The following is a 25,935-nucleotide window of genomic DNA, read 5'->3' on the forward strand; positions in this document are numbered from 1 at the left end:
TTCTTTTTCTTTTTCTTTCTTTCTTTTTATTTTTCGCTCAAGAGAGCCTCCATTATACGCAAAGCACCTTGGGAGTTGTAGTCGTCAGCTTAGAGCCTTGTGGCCGGAGGCGCCGACTCACTGGGACCCAATCAGCAGAGAGCCAACTTGCTCTCCGCGCAGTGATTGGCTGGGAGGCAGCGGCCGTCCGCCCCCACGGCGCCGACGCGCCGTCGCGCCGTCGCAAGTCAGGGGCTTGGTGGCCCGGCTGAGCGCGGTTGTTGCAGCGTTCCCGGGCTCCGACGTTCGTGATACGGCAGTGTAGCCATGGCAGAACCGCAGCCGGCATCCGGCGGCCTCACCGACGAGGCCGCCCTCAGCTGCTGCTCCGACCCGGACCCTAGCACCAAGGTGGGCGCAGAACCTAATTCTGCCGGTTCGGGCCTCTGCGTGGCGTAGCTGGGGCCCCCGGAGGGAGCTGATTCCTCGGCGCAGCCAAGCTTGGCTTGGGCTGGATGATTAGAACTCTGGCCTCTGCTTGTAGCTCCGCCCGCCTTGGGCGAGCCAGAGAGGGTTGGGACGCGGGCCAGTGGTGTGGGATTTGTGAGGGGATCCATTTCTTCAAGTTTGAAAGACTTCGACCCCACTTGCGTTAACTTTGATTTGGGACGGTATCTGGAAACCTCGGCCAGCCTAGGGTCAGAGCCCTTGTCTGTGGGAATGCGTGTTCCCTCAGAGCAATAGTCGTGACGGGTAAGAAGAGCATTTTGGGAGGTTCTAAAGCCTTTGTATATGTGCCGGCTCCTCCCAGCCTGGGTCGTTTTTCTGTAACTGCCCTGGCTCCGAGTTTAACCTCTCCAAATCAATTTGATTGCATTTGACTTTAAACGCGCCCAGAATTTCGCTTTGGGTTGACTGTTACACGGTCGCTCATGGCACACTTCTGCCCCCCGGTCCCCATGCTTGATGGCCCCAGAAAAGATGACAGAATCTTGGATCTCAGTTCCGCGGGGAATCTTAGAAATTCCTTCCTTCTCATTGCGGCTGATAGCCAATAAGGGGAATGACTGGTTGCATATGAAGGCTTTCATCCCTTCAGCTTGCTTAACGTGTCTGCACTGAGAGTCAGCTTAACTCACTCAGGTGTGGTGCTTCTGTGCGTTGTCAAGATTAGACACAGCAGCCGAGGGGGTGGAGGGGGAGGGGGAGGGGGAGCGGGGGATTACTCCAGTGTACTCATCACTGTCAGTAAACGCCTTTGTATTTATTCATTTGACTGGGGAAGTTATGAATTCCTTGAAGATTGAGTATGTGCTTTACACAGACCTCCAAGACAGGTGGATGACTTTGGTCCCTAGTCTTTACTTGCTCTTTGCCTTCAGGGTGAAGAGTCAGCACTTATAATTACTAAAGCCTTTGACTAGGATCTGATAGTACTTAGCTTAAGAAAATGTTAGTCACTGCAGAATTAAGATAGAAGAAATAAATATGTACATTTCCTCTCACATTCTTGCTTTTATACTCGCTAATGTTTATACAAGTTGTTTCACATAATATAGATTGAGTCACTTAGTATAAATTGATTTCACAGATAATTGGGAATTTTATGTACTAGACTATTAAAAAGCATTTCAAGGAGAGCTTTATAAAATTGATTGAATATAGTTTCTTGCATTCTTAATTTGCACTGTGCACAATCTTAATTTCTCTTGATTTGGAGTAATAAATACTTTTTTGAGATTAGTCATTTTGGGTCTTTGAAGCACCATATGGGGGACATTAAATGAAATATGTAATAACAGCTGGTATATGTTGAGTGTGCCAGGCCCTGTTTTTTTATTTTAAATACTTAATCCTCACAACCACCATGTAAGGAAGGCATAATTATCTCCATTTTACATGTAAGGAGACAGTGGCACAGAGGTGTTGAGTGATTTGCCAAGGGAAGCGCACACACTCCCAGCCTCCACCCTATTCTGCTTCCAGAGTACTGACTACAGCAGTGATTTTGGATCTTAACATGAAGGAAGGTAAAAAAAAAAAAAAAGCTTAAGTGAGTTAATTCAGCCTGATCACTGATCACCTGCTTTATGGAAAGAGCATGGTAGGTACCTTGGGGGATATTGGGATGAACAAGATGAAGTTCCTCTCTTCGCCAGACATACACCAACTCTAACATAAGATAGAACTGGGATTATGTGCTACTGAAATTATAAAACACTGTGGGAGCACAGGAGGTAGAGGTTTTCAAAGGTGGCATCTGTGGTAAAGTATGCACAGGGTATTTGGAGTCTGAAGACCTACGTTTGAATCCCCAGTTCTATTGTTGGCTGCATTGATCTCAGCAGGGCACTTGGGCTTAGTTTGTAAAAGCAGCATAAAGAGAGCTGCTATAAGGAGAAAATGTATCATCGATCTCTCAGCTATGAAAAGCAATATAATTTAAGGTTGTATTTCAACTGTGAGGATCAGGGAATGCATCAAGCAGAAGGTAGGGGTGAGCCCAGACCTTGAAAAATGGATGGGATCCCAGCATCACATGGGAGGGCATTCTAGATGGAGGAAACATCTGAGCAAAAATGTGATGGGATGACAGAAAGGTGCAGTGTGCAGCGTGTTCTGGAGAGATGAGTGATGTGTTTTGGGTTCAACTTCAATTTATCTGAGCAGTGGAGCAGTGGTGGAAAAGACTAGAATGGTAGGTTGGAGTCAGATCATGGAGAGAGCTTTGAATATCACTTCTAAGAAAGTTGGATTTTGTATAGTTAGTGAGGAACCATTCTGGATTTCAAATCACTCAATAGAGTAGATTGGAGGGATCCAAGCCTGGAGGTGATGAGGATATCTAAAAGGCCCTTTTAGAAGGTGAGATAAATGATGAGGGCCTGGTTTAGAAAGGAGAGAACAGCTGTTATAGAAAGTCAACTTGCTTGTTGATCACTGGCATCTTTGTCATAAAGACAGACCAGAAAATGTACGGCTGCACCACATCCTGGGCAGTCTTACCTCATTAACTTTCTTCAAAAGTCCAAATACTTCTTTTCCCAACTAGTGATCCCCTGAAATTCATTCTTTTTTACTGCCTCTATCAGTGTCCTTTTATACAGTTATTTGGAGTTTCTTCCCATCTGAATCGTAGTTGATGGGATCAGAGAAAACTTTCAGTGTTGGTGACGCTTCAGCTGAGTTTTACCAAATGTAGGGGAGGTAGCTAGGTAGAGCTGGGTGCAGGGATTGAGGGAAGAAAGAATGGAAAGGAGGAAGGAAGAAGGACAGTGGCCAGATGGATGAGAAACTGTTTTAGGCAGAGAGAATCATCGTATACATAAAAGCATAGTGACATCAGAGAACTGATGAAGGGACCTACAGGTATACAGTGAAACTGAAGTTATAGGCAGTGGGAGTTGAGGGGTTGTTGTCCCAAAACAATCATCAGGATGCTCGAAGAAAATATGAGCATTCCCATTGTGTTTGTTTTTCTCATCCTGTGAAGATTTCTATTTGGTAAGTGTATTTGATAATATGTATGTTTTAACAGTATAGTTTTATGTGTTTATTATTAAAATAAATATACATTTATGGGAGGGTGCAGGCTTTTTTTAACTTTAACTGATAAGGGAATGAAATCAGAACTGTTTAAGATGACCAGTTTAGTGGACTGGTGACAAAAGATGAAGTTAGAGAAATATGCAGCAACCATACATACTTACTTTTGGGACTTTGTCTTAAAAGTTGTGAGGCACCACTGAAGGATTGATTTTTAACCCCAAAATGACACAATTGGGTTTCCATTATAGAAAGACCAGTCTGGGAGCATTATAGGAAGGTCACTCTGGGTTGCATTTGGGTAAGACTGCAAGAAGTAGACCAGCAAGGCTTTGACAGTCGTCCAGTCAGGAAGTAGTGAGGATATTGGGAAAGCAAGGAGAAAGAGTCCAGAGGGACTCACCAGTCAGGTTGATCAGACGTTTGGACTGGATTGCAAAGAGAGTAGGGAGGGATCTAGGAAGACTCCAGATGTCTGACTTGGGCTAACAAGAGATTCTAGAGTCATTCCCTATTTGGGGATTAGGATAGAGTGTTTATTTGGGCTGTGATTAATTTGATATTTGACCCAAGTGGAAGTGTTGAGCAGGCTGATGGAGATGTAAATCTAGAGCTGAGATTAGAGGTGTGGGCTGGGGAATGCAGATTTGGGAATCAAAAGCTATAGTTGGTAGTAGAAACTCTGCATGTATTTTATACTAACAACAACAGGAGCAATAATAAGCAGAGTAGCTTCCTCTGGGACAGGTACTATGCTAAGCACTTTCATGCATTATCCCTTTTATTTTTCAGCTCAGTCCTAAGAGCTAAGAACTGTAATTATCCCCATTCTAAAGATGTGAAAGCTGAGGTTCAAGAAAACTAATGATTTACTCAAGATAAGAGTGGTAGAGCTAGCATTTGAACCATATTGCCTCTGAAGAATTATTTCTCTCACACTTGTGTTTTTTCTCCCTTTGCATGAGATTTGAAAGGCCTCATGATACTGTGGGCTTCTAGAATTTCACTGTTTCTCTTATCTGTTGTAAGAGTAGTCTGGCAGGTGTGATTACTAATACCATAGGTAATTTTTAAAATACAAAAAATTTCCTTTGTGTCTCCCTTATCTATAGGATAAGTATGCTTGAAGCATGTTGTTGGCTGTTGAGTTATAGACTGGGAAGAAAGAAAGAACCACATAAAACCAATTGTAGATAAGATAGAATAAATACAGAAGGAGTGATTGAATTGTTTTCTGACATAGGTTGTGTCAAGGAAGTAATACTAGAAAAAAGATAGTAAAGAAGAAAATACATCACACTGTATTGTACATCATGTGCTTCAGCTGTCACGTAGTCTCAAGTAATCTTGTTCCCCTCAGATATGCTGCTTCTTCCAAAATGATCTTTCACTGAAGGCAATTGTGATTTTTAAAAGTTAAGAACTATTGAAGCTTTATTAATTTCTGTTTTATAAGAGATATGACACCCAGGGATGAAGAGTTGAGCTCTTTTTCCCTTAGATGAGAATCTGACCTTTGGCAAACTCTCTCTCTGTTTCCCAGGAAACAATTAAAAATGGTGTTTGTTACTTGACAGTATTGCTTATGTACATGTAACTTGATTGGTAAGCTGCATCTGCAAAGGCAAGATCTATTAGGAAGCCATAGCTTTGGGCTTCCCTGAATGCAGTGACTCTTACAACTGTCCCTTATGAAGATTCTGGAAGCTATACCTGTGGGGTTGCTACTAGAGATACTGACTCCTGTGGTTCACAGAGCGTCTATGCCAGGGTGGGTCCCACTCCTACCAAAGTGGATTTTCTCCCAGCAGCTGGGCTATATAGACTCCTTTATGGACTCCTGCTGAGGAGGGGCACCTAACACGGCTCTGTTGGCAAGCTGTGTTTTCCTGACAGATAGCCTTTTAGCTTCTGGTTATCTTGCGAGTCTGAATGTTTAGTTGAGCCTTAAAAAGACCCTCTGCTGGAGGTGGTGCAACACCTTTGAAAATTCACTAGGAGAGAGTTGATGGGCTCCAAAGAGAGTTGGCCTGGCAGTCGTTCAGACTAAAATTCTGAGAAGTTGGATAATGCAAGTTTGAAACTTCCCTCTGCTAAAGACTGAGGTGACAGAGGCAAGGGAGATTTTGATTTTGAGTAAAATGGAATATCTAAAGCTGCTTAATAACAGTTCTAGAGAAATGAGTAAGAGAATTTGAGATGTAGAAAACACAAAGCCAAGCAACTTCTTTGCCATTTTTGTAGCTTTTTGGTAAGTTTTGATTTATCCTGAAAACTGACATATAGTGACCAAATATATCCCATTGTTGGGGGCAATTGTATAAAATTCATTTGGAGACTTCTGGAAAGATGAAATACACATACTTTTCCCTAGTCCTGCTGCTAAGTACATCTGAAAACTGGACATTATATACAGATATATCTCTGAGATACTACGGTTTCAACTCCAGACCACTACAACAAAGTGAATATTGTAATAAAGTCACACAAAATTTTTGGTTTCCTAGTGCACTGTAAAAGTTATGTTTATACTATACCATAGTCTTAAATGTGCACTAGAATTGTCAAAAAATTGCACATATCTTCATTTAAAAATACTTTATTGTTAAAAAATTCTAACCTCCATTTGAGCCTTCAGTGGAGGGGCTTGCCTTAATTTTGAGGGCTGCTGACTGATCAGAATGGTGGTTGCTGAAAGTGGAGGTGGCTGTGGCAATTTCTCAAAACAAGACAACACTGAAGTTCTGCCACATTGATTGACTCTTCCTTTCACAGACAATTTCTCTGTAGCATGCAATGCTGTTTGATAGCATTTTGCCCACAGAAGAAATTCTTTCAAAAGTGAAGTCAGTCCTCTTAAACCCTGCCATTGCTTTATCAACTAAGTTTATGTAATACTCTAAATCCTTTGTTGTCATTTCAATAATCTTCACAGAATCTTCACCAGGAGTAGATGCCATCTCAGAAAAACACTTTCTTTACTTATCCATCAAAAGCAACTGTGCAGCAGTTAAAGTTTTATCATGAGTTTGCAGTAATTCATTCACATCTTCAGGCTCCACTTCTCATTCTAGTTCTCTTGCTAATCCTACCAAATCTGCAGTTACTTCCTCCGCTGAAGTCTTGAACCCCTCGCAGTCATCCATGAGGGCTGGAATAACTTCTTCCAAACTCCTGTTAATGTTAATACTCTGACCACCTCCTGTGACTCACAGATGTTCTGAATGGCATCTAGAATGGTGAATCCTTTCCAGAGGTTTTCAATTTACTTTGCCTAGATCCATCAGAGGGTTACCATCTGCAGCAGCTATAGCTTTATGAAATGTATTTTTTAAATAATAAGACTTTAAAATAAAATTTCTTCTTGATCCATGGGCTACAAAATGGAAGCTGTGTTAGCAGGTGTGAAAACAACATTAAACTCATTGTTCATTTCCATCAGAGCTCTTAGGTGACCAGGTGCATTGTCAGTGAAATGTACTGTTTTGAAAGAAATCTTCTAAGCAGTAAGTCTCAACAGTGGGTTTAAAATATTCAGTAAACCATATTGTAAACAGATGTGCTGATATCCTGGTTTTGTTGTTCATTTATAGAACACAGGCAGAGTAGATTCAGTATAATTAAGAACCCTAGGATTTTCAGAATGGTCAGTAAGCATCGTCTTCAACTTCAATCACCAATTGCATTAGCTCCTAACAGGAGAGTCAGCCTGTCCTTTGAATCTTTGAAGTCAGTATTGACTTCTCTATGAAAGTCCTAGATGACATCTTCTTCCAACATAAGGCTGTTTCGTCTACTTTGAAAATCTGTTCTTTAGTGGAACCACCTACGCTCATTATCTTAGCTACCTGGACAACTTGCTGCAGCTTCTACATCAGCATTTGCTGCTTCCCGTGCACTTTTCTGTTATGGAGACCAGCTTCCTTCCTTAAACTTCATGAAGCAACCTCTGCTAGCTTCAGACTTTTCTTCTGCAGCTTCATCACCTCTCTCAGCCTTCATAGAGTTGAAGAGAGTTAGAACCTTGCTCTGGATTAGATTTAGGCTTAAGGAAATGTCGTGGCTGTTTTGATCTTCTATCTAGATCACTAAAACTTTCTGCACGTCAGCAATAAGGCTGTTTAACTTTCTTACCCTTTGTGTATTCCCTGGAGTAGCAGTTTTCATTTCCTTTAAGAACTTTTCCTTTGTACTCACAACTTGGCTACTTGGTGCAAGAGGCCTAGCTTTCAGCCTGTCTCAGCTTCCGACATGCCTTCCTCGCTGAGCTTAAACATTTCTAGCTTTTGATGTAAAGTTGAGAGATGTGTGACTCTTCCTTTCACTTGAACACTTAGTGGCCACTGTAGGGTTATTAATTAACCTAATTTGAATATTGTTGTGTCTCAGGAGTGGAAGAGCGTTGGGGGAATGGCCAGTCTGTGGAGCAGTCAGAACACGGCCCATATTTATTGATTAAGTTCATCTCACATGGGGATGGTTCATGGCACTTGGAAACAATTACAGTAGTAACGCAAAGATCATGGATCACAGATCACCATAGCAAATAAAATAATAATGAAAAAGTTTGAAATATTGTGAGAATTACAAAAATGTGACACAGAGACATGATGTGAGTAAATGCTGTTTGGAAAATGGCATTGATAGACTTGCTGGATGCAGAGTTGTCACAAACCTTCAATTTGCAAGAAACCCCAATATCTGTAGCTCCCAATAAAGTGCAATAAAACGAGATATGCTGTATAAAACAAAAATAGGAAGACTCTGAAAAGTGGAGAGGAGAAGGCAAACTGGCTAGGACCCTCAAGACCCTAGGAACAACATGGCAGTAAGTTTCCTGGGCTTTCTCTTTGCCTCATGTAGCCCATACTTGGATCTAAAGAAGCTAGCAACCTGGAAATGCCAATGGGTCCGCACAAAAAAGCCCAATGAAAGCCTACTCTCTCTAGCCACAGGACCAGGAAAGAGATAGTATTTCCTGATAAGACAGAAAACTTTTAGACAAAAACTGCTCTACTACAACCAAACACCGCAGGAAAAACTGGCCACAGCCACACCTATGCCAGTAAAGGCTGAGTGGGGAGCCTAGTCTTCTGCCCAGTGGACTGTAACAAGGTGCCCAGCCTCTCCTGGTGGTATTGGAGAAGACTAAGTATGGAGCCAGAACTTTCATCTTGCCAGGCAGTAACAAGCTTTCCCTCTTTGTATCACTGGAGAAACACAGGAAGCCTCAAATTCCATCTCAATCCAGCAGTAGAAATATTTTAAGACAGTTATAAATGGAAGAGAGTAAAGCAATGTAAAGAAAGGTAAGTTTCCTATTCTTCACTCAAACTGATAAAATGATGACACAAAGGGATTGATATATTACTTATATATATATATGGAACACCTAGAGCAGTCACTTTAAAAAGCTATGCAAAAAATGCATACAAAAGCACTAAATAAATCAAAATGGAATTATTAAAAAAGTTCCAGTGACCCATAGGAAGGCAAAGATAAAAAGGATAAACAGAAAACAAAACAAAAATAAATAAAATGGCTAACTTAAGCCCCATTTCAATAATTACATTAGATGTAAAATATACCAATTAAGGTAGATTGGCAGAGTGGATTTAAAAGCATACCCCAACTTATCTATATATGCAGTGGTGGATGTTAACTAAACTTATTGTGGTAATCACTTCTCAACATATGTTAAGTCAAGTCATACTGTACCCCTTAACCTTATGTAGTATTGTGTGTCAGTTGGATCTCAGTAAAACTGAAAGAAAATTTAAAAAATTAAAATGTGCCCCAGCTGTATGCTCTCTACAAGAAACTCACTTCAAATGTAATGACAGAGGCAAGTTAAAAATAAAAGGATGGAAAAAGATATACAAACATTTACTAAGAGAAAGCAGGAATGGCTGTATTATTTCAAATAAAGTAGACTCTAGAGCAAAGAAAATCAGTATGGAGAAATACATTATATAATGATAAAAGAAAGGAAGGGATCCTCAATATGTGTGTACCAAACAACAGAACTGCCAAAATATGTGAAGCAAAAACTGATATAATAGGTGAAATAAGACAAATCTACAATTATAGTTGGAGACTTCAGTACTCCTGTCTCAACAATTGAGTAGGACTAGACAGAAAATTAGGAGCGATATAGACAAGCTGAGCAACACCATCAACAGACAAGATCTAATCAAGATTTATGGAGCACTACACCCAATAATAGCTGAACACAGTCATGCCTTGTTTTTATTGCACTCTGCTTTATTGTACTTTGCAGGTATTAGGTTTTTTACAAATTGAAATTTTGTGGCAGCCCTGCATGGAGGTTACTGGTACCATTTTTCTAATTAGCATTTGCTTTCCTCTGTGTCACATTTTGGTAATTCTCACAATACTTCAGACATTTTAATTATTACTATATTTGTTATGGCGCTCTGTGATCAGTAATCTTTACAGCTCACTGAAGGCTTACATGATGGTTAGCCTTTTTTAGCAATAAAGTATATTTACTTAAGGTATCTAAGATTGTTTTTTAGACATAATGCTATTGCACAATTAATAGACTGCAGTGTAGTGTAAACGTATGTATGCACTAGGAAACCAAAAAATTCCTGCAACTTGCTTTATTGTGATATTAACTTTATTGCAGTGGTACCAAACCCATCATATCTCTGAAGTATGCCTGTACATTTTTTTCCAAATGCCTACAGGAGATATGCCAAGATAGACCATATCATGGACCCTAAAACTAACTTCAACAAATTTAAAGTAATTGAAATTATACAGTGTCTTCTCTGACCACAATAGAATCAAACTAGAAATCAGTATCAGAAACATGACAGGAAAACCTTCAAATGCTTGGAAACTACATAACACATTTCTAAATAGTCCATGGATCAGAGGAAGTCTCAAGGGAAACTTAAAAAATACATTGAACTGAATGTAGATGAAAAAGGAATCTCAGCTAAGACAGTGCTAAGAGGAAAATTTATGGTACTAAATGCATACATTAGAAAAGAAGAAAAGTCTCAAATCAGTAATTTAAGTTCTTTCCTCAAAAACCTAGAAAAAGAAGAGCAAAATTTCCCAAAGGAAGCAGAAGGATAGAAATAAAGAGATCAATGTAATTGAAAACAGAAATTAGAGAAAATGAATGAAACAGAGCTGGTTCTGTGAAAAAAAAAAAACAATAGAATTAACAAACTTACGTTGACTGGCAAGAAAAGAGAGAAGACAGAAATTACCAATATCAGGAATGAAATAGGGGATACCACTACACACTGACATCAGAAAGATAATAAGAGAATATGAAAAACAACTCTGTATGTATAAATTTGACAACTTACATGAAGTGGACCAATTCCTAGCAAAACACCAACTACCATAATTTACCCAATATGAAATAAATGATTTGAATAGCTCTATAACATAAGGAAATTTAACTCACAATTAATAGTCTTTTAAAAAGATATCTCCAGGCCCCAATGATTTCATTGGAGAATTCTTCTGAACATTAAAGAATTAACATCAATTCTACACAGTACCTTCAAGAAAACTAGAAGGAAGGAATACCTCCCAATTCATTTTTTAAATCTAGTATTACCCTAATACCAACACTAGATGAAGACAGTACAAAAAATGGGAATTACAGACCAATATCCTTCATGAATATAGATGGAAAAATCCTTGACAAAATATTAGCACATAGAATTCAGTGACATATAAAAAAAAATTACATACCATGACTAAGTGGGATTTACTCTTGGTATACAAGGCTGGTTCATTATTACAAAATCAGTCACAGTATCCCACCATATTAGGAAGCTAAACAAGAAAAATCACATGATCACATCAGTTGTTACAGAAAAGGCATTAGACAAAATTCAACACCATTCATGATTTAAATTTTTTTTCCACAAAAAATAGGAATGGAAAGGAACTTCTTCAACTTGGTAAAGAGCATCTATTAAAAAACTTAGAGCTAGCATTTTACTAAATGGTGATGCTTTCTCCCTCATTTGGGGGAAACAAGGCAAGGATATCTGCTCTCACCACTGTTACTTGACATAGTGCTGGAAGTTCTAGCCAGTGCAGTAAGGCAGAAAGGGAAATAATAGACAGATTGGAAGGAAGAAATAAAATTGTCCCTATTTGCAGATGACATGATCGTCTACATAGAAAATCTTAAGGAATCTAAAAAAAAAAAAATTCATGAACTAGTGAGTTCAGTAAGGTTGCAGGATACAAGATAAAACATTACAGTCGATTGAATTTTTATATAAAAGCAAAGCGCACATAAACACCAAGGTTAAAAATACAGTACCATTTATAATTGCTCAACAGAATTAAGTATGTAGGTATAGGTATATCAAACACGTATAGGATTTGTTTGCTGAAAATTACACAGTGCTGATAAAGAAATCAAAGATCTAAGTAAATGGAGAAAGAGTGTGTTCATGATTGGAAGAATCAGCATAGCAAAGATGTCAGTTCTCCACAAATTGGTATATACATGTTTAACACAATTCCTATCAAATCTGTTTTTAGATATAGTCAACATTATTCTAAAATTTATATGGAAGACAAGGAGACCGGATTAACTAAATCTTGAGAAGAATAAGGTGGAAGGAATCAGTCAATCTACCTGATTTCAAGACTTAATATATAGCTGCAGTAGTATTGGCAGACAGATAGACATTAGAGAACACAGAAATAGACTCACACTATTAAGCCCAACAGATTTTTCACAAAGGTGCAGTTCAGTGGAGAAAGGATAGCTTTTTCAACAAATGTGCTGGAGCAATTGGATATCCATACGTAAAAAAGGAAGCTTTGTCTAACCTCACATCTTATACAAAAAAATCCATTTAGAGGTGCTCAAAGGGACTTGACCCTTTGGTTCACATCCCTGCCCCACTTTTCTAGTTTTGTCAGGATTATATTACAGGCACATAGTACATGTACTAGAAACATCCTTGATTATAACTTTCAAGTTTATTTCATAGTAGTTTTGAATTACATTTGGAGAATCCTCCCCCCTAAAAAACCCCCACTGATTATTTCTATTATCTTCCTTTTTATAAGGCAAAGGAGCAAATCTTTGTTCCTGGGTAATCATCCCAGAAAACCCAAAGATAGTTTGGGCATAAAAGACATCTTTTATTTTTCTAAACTTATTGTTACCAGGGGGTAAAATGGGTGGGAAGGGATAATTTGGGAATTCGAGATTTGTACCTCTTGGAGAGTGATGGAAATTTTAGCTATCTTGATTGTGGTGGTGGGTTTCGTTGATGTATACATCTATCAAAATTCATCAAATTGGAGAGAGAGAAGCAAGATGGTGCAGTAGAAGGATGCTTGTAGCTCACCCTTTCCCACAAATACACCAAAACTCACATCTGTGGACCCACTTTAGCCAACCAGAGCACCTGCCAAACTCCGACAGAACATCGCCCTCTTTGAAAGACAAAGACACCAAAAATCTGGTAGGAAAAAAGAAAGAAGAAAAAGCAAAACAGTGCAGGACCGATCCCATGGGGAGGGAGCAGCAAAGGAGGACTGGCGCTGGTTTGCTGGGTCTCCCCTCTCCAACGGAGAAGCCAGCGGGATGGAGAGGGAGCCTCAGAGGCTCAGATCTGCCTCGAGCACCCCTTGACTGACAGAACTGAGTTAAACGGGCACAAAGAGTCCCCGCGACACACCCAGCCCTAGACGCGAGCCGGCAGCTGGGGCCGGGACAGGCTGCCTGAGCCAGGCGGAGGACTGGGGTGGCTGCACTGAGGCGGCCCCGGGGACTGCAGGGGGCTGCGCGCCGTGGCTGGGAGGGGATACAGAGCAGAACAACCTTGGTCCCCCATAAATTGCAAAACAAGCAAAGCAACATGGCTGATGTGCCCTGGAGGGAGGGGCACCATAGTCTTTGTCTCCTCAGACCTGTGCCGCCATTACTGGCACTTCTTTAGAGAAGAGAGGCAGGGCTCAACTACGGCCGCCATATTCTCCTGTGTGCAGGGCACGGCCGGGGATGGGGTCAAGAACTGAATGTGCACCCGGGGGCTCCGCAACCTCCTAGGCAGGACTGAGGCTTGTTTACAGCCTGAGGCAGATAGGATCTTTCTGATCTGGCACCTCAGAGAACTCGCGCCGCCAAGACAAACAAGGAGCTGAGATTTGGCACGGAGCAGAGGTGGGGCCATTCTGCGGTCTTCCGCGAGCCCGCCTTTGGAACACCGACCCAAGGTGGAGCTGGCAGCTGCACAGAGCAGCGGAGCAACTGGTGCTGGGAAAGGGTGGGTGGCAACCCGCTTTCCTGGCAGGAACTCAGCACCTGACCACGGTGCTGGGAGGGGGTGCGATCCGCCCACCTGCCTCCCCTGAGCACAGCATCTGACTGTGGCATCCGGAGGGGGAGTGACCCGCCCGTCCACCGGATAAGAGCTCAGCACCTGACCCAGTGTTAGGAGGGGCGTGATCTGCTAGCCGACAGCTACTGGGAGCAGCACAGACGAGGGCGCCAACAGAGGGCCTCTGGAAACAGGAAGCTGAGTTCGCGAAAGAGGGCAAAGACGCAAAGACCTCTCAATAAAATCAGAGAGCACAGCGTCTCCAGGAGAACTAGATAACTGATACTCCTTAAGCCACAGTGCCAGAGAGATATGAGCAATATGAAGAAGCAGAGGAACCACTCCCAGTTAAAAGATCAAGAGAAATCCCCTGAAAGCACAATCAAGGAAATAGACTTTGATGGCTGCTAGATCAAGATTTCAAAAAAGGAGTGATCAAAGTACTGAAGGAACTAAAAGAGATAGTGTTTAGAGACATAAAATATGTCAAAAATGAAATAGAAGCTATAAAGAAGACCCAAGTAGAATTAGTAAACTCATTTGCTGAGATGAAAGCTGACCTAAAGGCTGTACAAAACAGGCTAGATAATGCAGAGGAACGATTAAGTGACCTAGAAGACAGGACAACAGAAAGCACCCAATCAGAACAGCTGAGAGAAAAACAAATAAAAAACAATGAAAACAATATAAGGGACCTATGGGATCATACAAAGCGTGCCAATCTACGCATAATAGGGGTTCCAGAAGGGGAAGACAGAACAAGGGGAATTGAAAAGGTACTTGAAGAAATCATGACTGAAAACTTCCCAAACCTAAAGGAATCAGATATCCAAGTACAGGAGGTTCAGAGGGTTCCAAACAGAAAGAACGCAAACAGACCCACACCAAGACATATTATAATCAAGATGGCCAGAGTCAAGGATAAAGAAATGATCCTAAAGGCAGCAAGAGAAAAACAAAGAATGAGTTACAAGGGAACCCCCATAAGGCTCTCAGCTGATTTCTCTACACAAACACTACAGGCCAGAAGGGAGTGGCAAGATAAATTCAAAGTCCTGAAAGAAAAAAAGATGCAGCCTTGGACACTCTATCCAGCAAGGCTATCCTTTAGAATAGAAGGAGAGATAAAGAACTTCACAGACAAGCAAAAACTAAGAGTTTAGCAACACTAAACCCATGCTAAAAGAAATATTGACAGGTCTACTCTAAATAAAAAAGAAGCAGGATGCTACAAAAAATGAGAAACTCATAACTGGAAAGGAGATAACGGCCATAAATTACAAAAAGAATAAACACAGAATTGTAAAAGAAGACATCTAAATCATTAATAGTGGGAGAGGGAAGCAAGGAAAGCCATTGTGGAAAACAGTATGGAGATTCCTCAAAAGACTAGGAATAGACTTACCATGTGACCCAGGAATCCCGCTCCTGGTCATAAATCCAGAAGGAACCCTACTTCAAAATGACACCTGCACCCCAATGTTCATAGCAGCACTATTTACAATAGCCAAGAAATGGAAACAGCTTAAATGTCCATCAACAGATGACGGAGTAAAGAAGTTGTGGTATATTTATATGATGGAATACTATTCACCCATAAAAACCGACAACATAACGCCATTTGCAGGAATATGGATGTTCCTGGAGAATGTCATTCTAAGTGAAGTAAGCCAGAAAGAGAAAGAAAAATGCCATATGAGATCACTCTTATGAGGAATCTTAAAAACAAAACAAAACATAAATACAAAACAGAAACAGACTCATAGACATAGAATACAAACTTGTGGTTGCCAAGGGGGCCGGGGGTGGGAAGGGAAAGACTGGGATTTTAAAATACAGAATAGATAAACAAGATTATACTGTATAGCACAGGGATATATAAACAAGATCTTGTAGCTCATAGCAAAAAAAAAAAAGTGACAATGAATATATATATGTTCATATATAACTGAAAAATTGTGCTTTACACTAGAATTTGACACAACATTGTAAAATGACTATTACTCAATAAAATACTTAAAAAATTCATCAAATTGTATGCCTGAAATATGTATAATTTACTGTACAGGAGTCATACCATAATAAAGGTGTTAAAAAAGACATTTATTGTTCTGAATTTAAAGCATAAGGGAAAGACAAAGTTAAGAACTGTGATGGAACAAGACATCAACATAACTCTTACTTTTTTAAACACAAGGTATATTTATTTTAAATAATATTTTAGAACCATAGCAATAAATAGTGATTTTTAGTAACTTTTTAAGAGAGGAACTTTTTTCCAAGATAATTCAGGTGTTTATCAGAAGTAACGGAGAGGTGTTCTGTTACAAAGAGGTAACAGAATATTCTAGTAATAAAAACTGTTATTCGAGTATAGAGTAACTTGATCATTTTATAAAAAGCAAGCCCAGCTTGTGTTTTATATCATCCAAATAATACTTTGGCAGCAAAGGATTTTTAAGCCTTTATTTTTTATGAATAAATCTACTAACATTGAATATACTTTTTTCTTCCTTGGAGAATTGCTTCTTTAGGTCTTTTGCCCATTTTTGGATTGGGTTGTTTATTTTTTTCTTATTAAGTCGTATGAGCTGCTTATATATTCTGGAGATCAAGCCTTTGTCGGTTTCACTTGCAAAAATTTTCTCCCATTCCGTAGGTTGTCATTTTGTTTTACTTATGGTTTCCTTTGCTGTGCAGAAGCTTGTAAGTTTCATAGGTCCCATTTGTTTATTCTTGCTTTTATTTCTATTGCTTGGGTAGACTGCCCTAGGAGAATATTTTTTAGACATATGTCAGATAATGTTTTGCCTATATTTTCTTTTAGGAGGTTCATTGTATCTTGTCTTATGTTTAAGTCTTTGATCCATCTTGAGTTGATTTTTGTGTGTGGTGTAAGGGAGTGTTCTGGCTTCATTAATTTACATGCTGCTGTCCAGTTTTCCCAACACCATTTGCTGAAGAGACTGTCTATTCCATTGTATATTCTTGCCTCCTTTGTCGAAGATTAGTTGACCAAAAGTTTGTGGATTCATTTCTGGGCTCTCTATTCTGTTTCATTGGTATATATCTGTTTTTGTACTAATACCATGCTGTCTTGATGACTGTAGCTCTATATTATTGTCTGAAGTCTGGGAGAGTTATTCCTCCAACCTCTTTCTTTCTCTTCAGTAATGTTTTGGCAATTCTAGGTCTTCTGTGGTTCCATATAAATTTTATTATGACTTGTTCTAGTTCTGTGAAGTATGTCCTGGGTAATTGGATAGGGATTGCAGTAAATCTACAGATTGCCGTGGGCAGTATGACCATTTTAACAATATTGATGCTTCTAATCCAGGAGCATGGGGTATCTTTCCATTTTTTAAAGTCTTCTTTAATTTCCTTCATCAATGGTTTATAGTTTTCTGTGTATAATTCTTTCACCTCCTTGGTTAGATTTACTCCCAGGTATTTTATTACTTTGGGTGCTATTTTAAAGGGGATTGTTTCTTTACTTTCTTTTTCTGTTGATTCATCTTTAGTGTAAAGAAATGCAGTTGACTTTTGAATGTTAATCTTGTAACCTGGTACCTTGCTGAATTCTTTGATCAGCTCTAGTAGTTTTTGTGTGGACCTTTTAGGGTTTTCTATATATAGTAACATGTCGTCGGCATATAGTGACACTTTTACCTCTTCTTTTCCAATGTGGATCCTTTTTATTTCTCTCTCTTTCCTGATTGCTGTGGCTAGGACTACAAATGATCAATAGGCACATGAAAAAATGCTCAATATCACTAATTATCAGAGAAATGCAAATCAAAACTACAATGAGTTATCACCTGACACCAGTCAGAATGGCCGTCATTCAAAAATTCACAAATGACTAATGCTGGAGAGGCTGTGGAGAAAGGGGAACCCTCCTACACTGCTGGTGGGAATGCAGTTTGGTGCAGCCACTGTGGAAAACAGTGTGGAGATTCCTCAAAAGACTAGGAATAGACTTACCATATGACCCAGGAATCCCACTCCTGGGCTTGTACCCAGAAGGAAATCTACTTCAGGATGACACCTGCACCCCAATGTTCATAGCAGCACTATTTACAATAGCCAAAACATGGAAACAACCTAAATGTCCATCAACAGGTGCCTGGATAAAGAAGATGTGGTATATTTATACAATGGAATACTATTCAGCCATAAAAACCGACAACATAACGCCATTTGCAGCACAATGGATGTTCCTGGAGAATGTCATTCTAAGGGAAGTAAGCCAGAAAGAGAAGAAAAAAAAAAGAAAAAAACCCATAAATACAAAGCAGAAACAGACTCATAGATATAGAATACAAACTTGTGGTTGCCAAGGGGGCGGGGGGTGGGAAGGGACAGACTGGGATTTCAAAATGTAGAATAGATAAACAAGATTATACTGTATAGCACCAGGAAATATATACAAGATCTTATGGTAACTTACAGAGAAAAAAATGTGACAATATATATATGTTCATGTATAACTGAAAAATTGTGCTCTACACTGGAATTTGACACAAAATTGTAAAACGATTATAACGCAATAAAAAATGTTAAAAAAAATACTTCTTTCTTTTTGCCATGTATAGACTTTTTGTAAGGGTTAAAAATAGTGTTAGAGTCTATATCTGTGTGTTTTCTTAGAAATAATGTTTATTGTATTGAGTCTTCTCAATTGGAAAAGTAATGTATCTATTTTTTTAAACTATTTTTTCCAGCTTTATTGCAATAAAATTGACATATAACGTGTAAGTTTAGGGGGTAGAACATGGTTTTGATATATGTACATATTGCAAAATGACTGCCACAGTAAGTTTAGTTAATGCATATATTACCTCACATAGTTATTTTTTGTGTATATGTGATAACTCTCTTAGCAACTCTCAAGTGTACAATACAGTGTTGGTAACAATGTATAGACTTTTAAAAGTTAATTTTAATATCCTTTTATATGTGTATATTTATACAGCTATAACACATGTCTGTGCTAACAGACAATAAATTTAAAGGCTTTAACTTTACTTTCAAGATGTCATTAATCTTAATAGCGTATTACAGAAAATAATGTGTCTCTATATGTATTCTGCTTTTTAAACTTAATATACCATGTGCATATCCCCATGCTTCTAAAGCAGCATTTTTAATGTCTTCATAATATTCTATTATGTTTGCATCATAATTTATCTAACTATTCCTTCATTGTTAGAGATGGTTTAGTAAGGTGGTTGAAAGCAAAGACTTTGGAACAAAATTGCATGGGCTGGAGTTTTTTCTCTGCCACTTACTGTCTCAGCAGCAAAATGGGGGTGGTATAATACATATCTCATAGAGTTGTTGTAAAGATTATATAACTTAATTTCTGTTAATTATTTAGAGAGTATCTGGCACACAGAGTGTAAATGTTTTGATGAATATCTTTATACATAAATCTTTGTCGGTTTCTAATTATTTCCTTAAATTTTTAGAAGAGGAACGTCTTGGTCAATGAGTATGAACTCTTTAAGACTCCTGAGATCCAAATTGCTTTTTAGAAAGATTGTAGGATAGGTATAAGGATAGGCTAGGATAAAGGTAAGGGATACTTCTTTCACAGCAACTACAGGAAAAAAAAAATCTGTGCCTAAAGTACATGAATTTGAGTGTAGCCTTTATGGACTGAATAGAATAATAAAGCCATGATAGACTGAAAGGGACAAAATTGCTTTCTTCCTAAACGATGTGTTAACAATGGTAGACTGTATCTTGTTATTGAAAGCACAATTAATGTTGGTAACAAGTGGTAAAAGTTAAAGGTACTTAATATATACTGTTTCTCCTTAGGATTTTCTGCTGCAGCAGACCATGCTGAGGATTAAGGATCCTAAGAAGTCACTGGATTTTTATACTAGAATTCTTGGAATGACGTAAGTAAACTATTGGTGCCTGTAATGTTTAAAAACATATCTTTGCAAATATAGGGAATGTTTTCAGATCCATTTAAAAAAAGATTAAAGTTTGCTTCAAAGGTCACAAAAATCCTTTTGGACAGGAGCCTGGAACTCAGATTGACTGGCCAGGGCATCTGTCGGGCCCCTCTCCTCTATCCCATCCAGGCTCACTGGGCAACAAGATATGAATACTTGGATTTTCTCTAACTTCCTTCTGTATGAGAGCTGCCAGTTAAATCGTTGATGAATCAAGACCATTTTGATGTTATGGCCACTTTTAACCTCTTGTTTAGTACTTCAGAAGAAATACAGCTACAAAGACATATCTAAAACTGGAGATCTGTCCCATTTTTTAGGATGTATTCTCTATTGCTGAGTAGGTTGTATCTACTGATTTTGTAATCTTTAAGATATATTTGTTTATTTTTCTTGATTTGTTTCCCTAAATAACATGAGTTTTTTTGTCTGTTTTTGGTAATGTAGATATATAAAGAATAAATGATCTTTAATATACTGCCTAGATAACCTCTATTGACATTGATCTGACCAGTTCTGAAAAATACAAAATGAAAAGTGACAGCCTCTCTCTCCCAGTCTTTCTTTTCAAAGATAACTGCTGTTAACAATTTCTTATAATTCTTTCCAGAAAAAGTAATTTTGCTTATTTCAAAGTAATTATGACATATTCAAAGGACAGAATGAAAACAGATTTATTGAACACTTGATATTTGCCAGGCATTTTATGTGTTATTTCATTCAGTCTTCACAGTAGGCTTATGAAATAGCTTATATCCCCATTTTACATGGAAAGAGGAAACCAAATGGACTCCAGTGTTGATCTTGTTTTTAAAGAGCCCCCAAATGGGGTTCAACTTGACATTACACTGAAAGATACGCTCAGCTGAGAAAAGAAAGTTACAACAGGTCTAGTTCCCATCTGATTGGTCTGTAAGGCTTATGCAGTCCGCTTTCATAGGTGCAGAGATAGTTTTTCATAGTTAGAGTATTTGAGATGTTTGATCCTTATTATAAACAATCTATTTGTGATAAGCCAATGCATAGATCTCAGTGGGCCAAGGCATATTACATAGCAGTGATAATCAAAAGATTTGTAATAGAACTCTAGAAACTTTCCATTTGCTATGCTTCAACCATTCCCTGTTAATGATTTTAAATGAGGTTATCTTTGACCATTTAATCCTCAGTGATCTGAAGAAAATTGTGTTGTATGCATCCTCATTCTACCCTACTTCTTACAAAATAATCTTGCACTCTTTAGACTCACTTTAGAGGCCACAATTTCAATGAATCTTCAAAACCTCAGGATGAATAATTCATTCATTTACTTATATATAATCAGTCTCTCGTTTTCCACTGCTCTTTCCCCTCAACCTACAAAAAGCTTAAGCCTTCTCTGCTCTAGGATAATTCTTGCCCTCTGCTCTCTTGCCATCCTTCCCATCATCACGACCACCTACATGGGTAGACCATACTTGCTGTTTTACTTGCTCACCTCCATTCTCCGGCTTCTAGTGCCCCATGCTGCTGAAACTGCCCTCACAGGACCTTTCCATATCTACTGACCTCTTCTCAGACTTAATCCTGTTTGACCTTTCTGCAGTATTTGATACTGTTAACCACTTTACCGTTGACATTCATGTCTTCTGTGATAGTAATCTGCCCTCTCTTAACACCTATTGTCAATTTCTTATCCTAAGAGTATTGGCATTACTTAGTAAGAACTCAATAAATTTATTTTATTTAACTGATGCCATATATCTGAAAGAACAGTAAGGTATAATGCATTCTATTTTTCACTAAACATGAACAGTTTTCTTTTGAAGATATCTTTTGCGTACCATAAATCCAGCTAAATTTCATTATATTGAAAGAATTGATGAGTTACAAAAGTTTGTATTTTTTAAAAAAACTTTTTATTTCTCTGATATTTACAAATGAATAAGTTTTTTTAATGAGACTTTTTCATTGATTTTTTTTGTCCCTTGCTTTTTATATCAAAACAGCCTCACTATGTACAGCTCTTATTCTTTGTAGAATATTGCCATGTTGATTTTAGTATGAATCAACTTTTCCTGTTAATTGATTCAGGCTTTTTGTTGTTTAATTTTAGGCTACTCCAAAAATTAGATTTTCCCACTATGAAATTTTCACTCTATTTCTTGGCTTACGAGGATAAAAATGACATCCCAAAAGACAGAGATGAGAAAGTAGCGTGGGCATTCTCCAGAAAAGCTACACTTGAACTGACGCAGTGAGTATGAGTTTTCACCTTTTTATATCTTCTACATTTTTAAAACTTACTCTTTTAAACTTTTTCCCCCCCATATCAGCCTAATTTAAACCAGGTCTGCTTAATCACTCTGTATTTGTAACAATATGTTTGAGTATTTTTTCATGTAGCTTATGGTCTTTGCATTGTTCTTTTGGTGTAGGTAGGGCAGGTGAGATCATTTGCCTTTTAGATAGTGTTAAGACTGAAATGGCAAGATATTTGTTAAACTGAGGCTAATACATGTTTAAGTACTACAAGTAAGGACTTCATAATTTCACATTTAAAAATGTTTAAAAATGTTGAAATAAGCATTCCCCTTCTTTTTTACTCTTCATGCTGTTTCTGTGCGCCCTTTAACGACTAACAAAAGAACATTTGTTTCAGCGTGTGTGTCCCCAGTTGCATTCTCATTTGTAAAATGGGATACTCAAGTCTATCCCTTGGAGCTGTTTTGAGGATTTAATGAAATATAAAGTATTAGTATAATAAATGATAGTTGCTACTATTATCTTTATTGTTCTTATCCAGATGCCTGGTTTTACTGTCTCCTTAGTCTAGTTAAAATTTTGCCCTTATGCTAAGTAAAATAGACAGAGAAAGACAAATACTGTGTGATATCACTTATATGTGGAATCTAGAAGATAGAACAAACTAGTGAAAGAAGCAGACTTACAGATACAGAGAGCAGACTAGTGGTTACCAGTGGGGAGACGGAAGGGGAAGGGCACGGTAGGGGTGGGGAAGTGGGAGACACCAACTGTTGGGTATAAGATAGGCTACAGGGGTGTAATGTACAACACAGAATATAGCGAATTTTTTGTGATAACTGTGAATAGAGTGAACGTTTAAAAACTGTATAAAGTTTTTTAATTTTAAAAATAATTCTTTGACCATTTGTACTTTCTATAGTTGAAAATTTAATATTTATAGTAGCAGAGATTAGACCAAGTATATTAAGTAGCATATAAAAGTGGTAAGATTTCAAAGATTGTTGTAACTTTCTTTTCAGAATATCTATTCTACAGGTCATTTGTAATTATAATTTCCCTCCTTTTGTAGCAATTGGGGCACTGAAGACGATGAGACCCAGAGTTACCACAGTGGCAATTCAGACCCTCGGGGATTTGGTATGTTTGCCTGTTTGTACGTAATGTGCATTGTGTACCTATTTATGATTGTAATCAATCTAAAACATTAAGTATTATCAGTTTATTATGAGTATGGTTATTTTCATTTTCCACAAATTGTTTTACTTAGGAGCTGTTTAATTTCATTATCTCAGTCTAAACTTTACGTTTACTCTCTCACAATTTTACTTTTCAGTCTCAGTATTAATATTTCCTGTAGAGTTTTCAATTTAAAAAACAAAAATGATGGTTAATAATAATCCGGCTTTCTGCTAGCTAACTTCTGCCTTGGTCTGAAATCTCAGAATTACGGCTTAAGTTGGCTGCTCTATAGTCAATGTCAACAACAAGACTGTTAAGCATGAGTAAATGGTTCCTCTGTTTTGTTGTAGGTTATCCTTAACAGATTGAACTATACATCAGCCAATATTGGGCTTATTTAAAATAATTTATAATTCAGAGCAACTAATTAATTTGTTATACCCAGCTAGTTAGACTTAGATTCTTGTTCTTTAATATATTATATATTTTGAACTACTTGATTCAGTCTGTTTTTGGGCACTGTATATTTTGAAATCCACTAGTTTTGGAAGCCACTTGTGGCACACGAATGTCCTGTTGTAATTGTTTCTTCTTTCTCTCTGCCGTGTTTTGGGGGTGATTACCTAAGGTCACATTGGAATTGCTGTTCCTGATGTTCACGGGGCTTGTAAAAGATTTGAAGAACTGGGAGTCAAATTTGTGAAGAAACCTGAAGATGGTGAGTCTGCTACTTGTTTTCTTCAGGCTTCTCTTTTTTTATATAGCGTTTACTACGCCCCCACAGAGGGCACTGTTGTAGTAAAATCCTTTTCATTTGAAGCCTACTCCAGCCAGCTTAAGGAAAGAAGGGAAATTATTGGAAGAATACCTAGTTAAAAGACAGCACCTAGAGTGGCTTCACGAGGGATGAGTCACAGGGTCTGGAGAACCATCAAAGACCTAGGTTCTCTCTCCCACCCTCGATCCTACCATATTCCTCAGTGTCCATCAGCTTTCACTATCTTGGGTATATCTAGCCACCTAACTAAGTTCCTTAAAGTCTATTTCATCTGCTGTTAATGTAACTACACTAACTCTCTTCAGTTGACAACTGCCTGGTATTTCTTTTTCATTCTTTTATAACCTTTGCATGTCCTTATGTCTCTTAAAGTACTATATATCTGAGTTTTGGTGGATTTACATGTATTGTAATTATTTTATTTAGATTTGTTTTTGCCATCATAACTTACTATTTCAATTTTCGTTTGAAATATTTCACTGTTTCAATCCTTTCTTTTTTGCAATTAAGAGATTTGATATCCAAATATCCTCCTCCCCAATAAGAAAAGAGCTTGCTCCTCTTCATCCCCGTTAAGTTACTATTACCCAGGATGATATATTATTGATTTATTTTTCCTTTTTCTTTGGCCTTGGCTTTTTTCCCCTTAAAGATAATAAATATGTCAAGGTATATATATTTTCTCCACATGTCTCTTGTAGCATCTTGTGAATTTTTTGGTCCATTTATTAAGTACCTCAGCCAAAACTGTTTTCAAAGGTTTTTGTGGAGCAAAACTCTTGAGGCTTTGTATGCCCAAGAAGCACGCCTTTATATATGAAGACAGTTTTGTTCCTGTAAAATCTTAGGTTGATTTTCCTTCAATCTTGAAAATACATCTTGAGTGGGAGGTGGGAAGGGACAGACTGGGATTTCAAAATGTAGAATATATAAAAAAGATTATACTATATAGCACAGGGAAATATATACAAGATCTTATGGTAGCTCACAGCAAAAAAAAATGTGACAGTGAATATGTATATGCTCATATATAACTGAAAAATTGTGCTCTACACTGGAATTTGACACAACATTGTAAAACGATTATAACTCAATAAAAAAATGTTTTAAAAAAGTCACAGCAAAAAAAAAAAAAAGAAAATACATCTCTGTGTTCTTAATTTCCCATGCAGTGTTGTTGTTGAAAAATCTGCTGATTTGTGTTTCTTTGTATATCATCTTCTGTTTTGTTCTAGAAGCTTTTTATGTTTATCTCTTTGTCCTTGCCTTCCTTCCGAGAGAGTTCTTCAAACTGGTATATCAGTTAGCTAATTTTTCCTCAGATGTATCTGTTCTGATACTCATCTTTTGTATTCTCATCTATTGTGTTATTAATTTTGGCTATTATAATTTTGATCCCTGATTTTTGCTGGGTTCCTTTAATATTTTCTTGTTCCTATTTCACATTGGCTATATTTATTATTCTGTATCACTTTTACGTGTTTTAATAGGTCTTGGCCCGTTGGTCTAATACTTATTCTTATGTTTGAATCTATAATCCATTGTTTGTTTTATGGTCATGTTCCTCAAATTCTTGTTATTTTGGCCTCAAGGGGTTTTTGTTTGTTTTGTTTTGTTTTGTTTTGTTTTGTTTCCTACTGAAACTATAAGTTTTTGCAACCATCATGCAATGTGAATGGGGAGGATCAGACCTCAGTACTTAAAAACCCAAATGATCTCAGGGAGATGGGCTGGGCAGAGAGAGAAAATAAGAGTTAAATGCTTCACATTCTGTGGGACACCTCTCAGGTCAGGTCCTCTCTCCCCTTTGTCCCTGAGGGAGAAGTAGTATTAGTAGGAGACACTTCTGGATTGTCTGGTTGTATGGAAAGTGAATGCTGGGGGGAACAGT

At 38.0% G+C, this 25,935-nt stretch overlaps 1 protein-coding gene across 1 annotated transcript in view; it reads left to right on the top strand.

Annotated features, from left to right (window-relative positions):
- The first annotated feature begins 208 nt into the window (after nucleotides 1-208).
- The window catches only part of GLO1 (glyoxalase I), a 28,175-nt gene continuing 2,448 nt past the window's right edge, over nucleotides 209-25,935 (top strand). The window contains exons 1-5 of the mRNA XM_072945083.1: nucleotides 209-390; nucleotides 19,698-19,780; nucleotides 21,936-22,076; nucleotides 23,157-23,224; nucleotides 23,895-23,984. Coding sequence (XP_072801184.1) covers nucleotides 307-390; nucleotides 19,698-19,780; nucleotides 21,936-22,076; nucleotides 23,157-23,224; nucleotides 23,895-23,984 — 466 coding nt within the window. The 5' untranslated portion in view covers nucleotides 209-306. The remainder of the gene's footprint in view (nucleotides 391-19,697; nucleotides 19,781-21,935; nucleotides 22,077-23,156; nucleotides 23,225-23,894; nucleotides 23,985-25,935) is intronic.

This window comes from Vicugna pacos, chromosome 20, assembly GCF_048564905.1.
Source record: "Vicugna pacos chromosome 20, VicPac4, whole genome shotgun sequence".
Lineage (NCBI taxonomy): Eukaryota > Metazoa > Chordata > Mammalia > Artiodactyla > Camelidae > Vicugna > Vicugna pacos.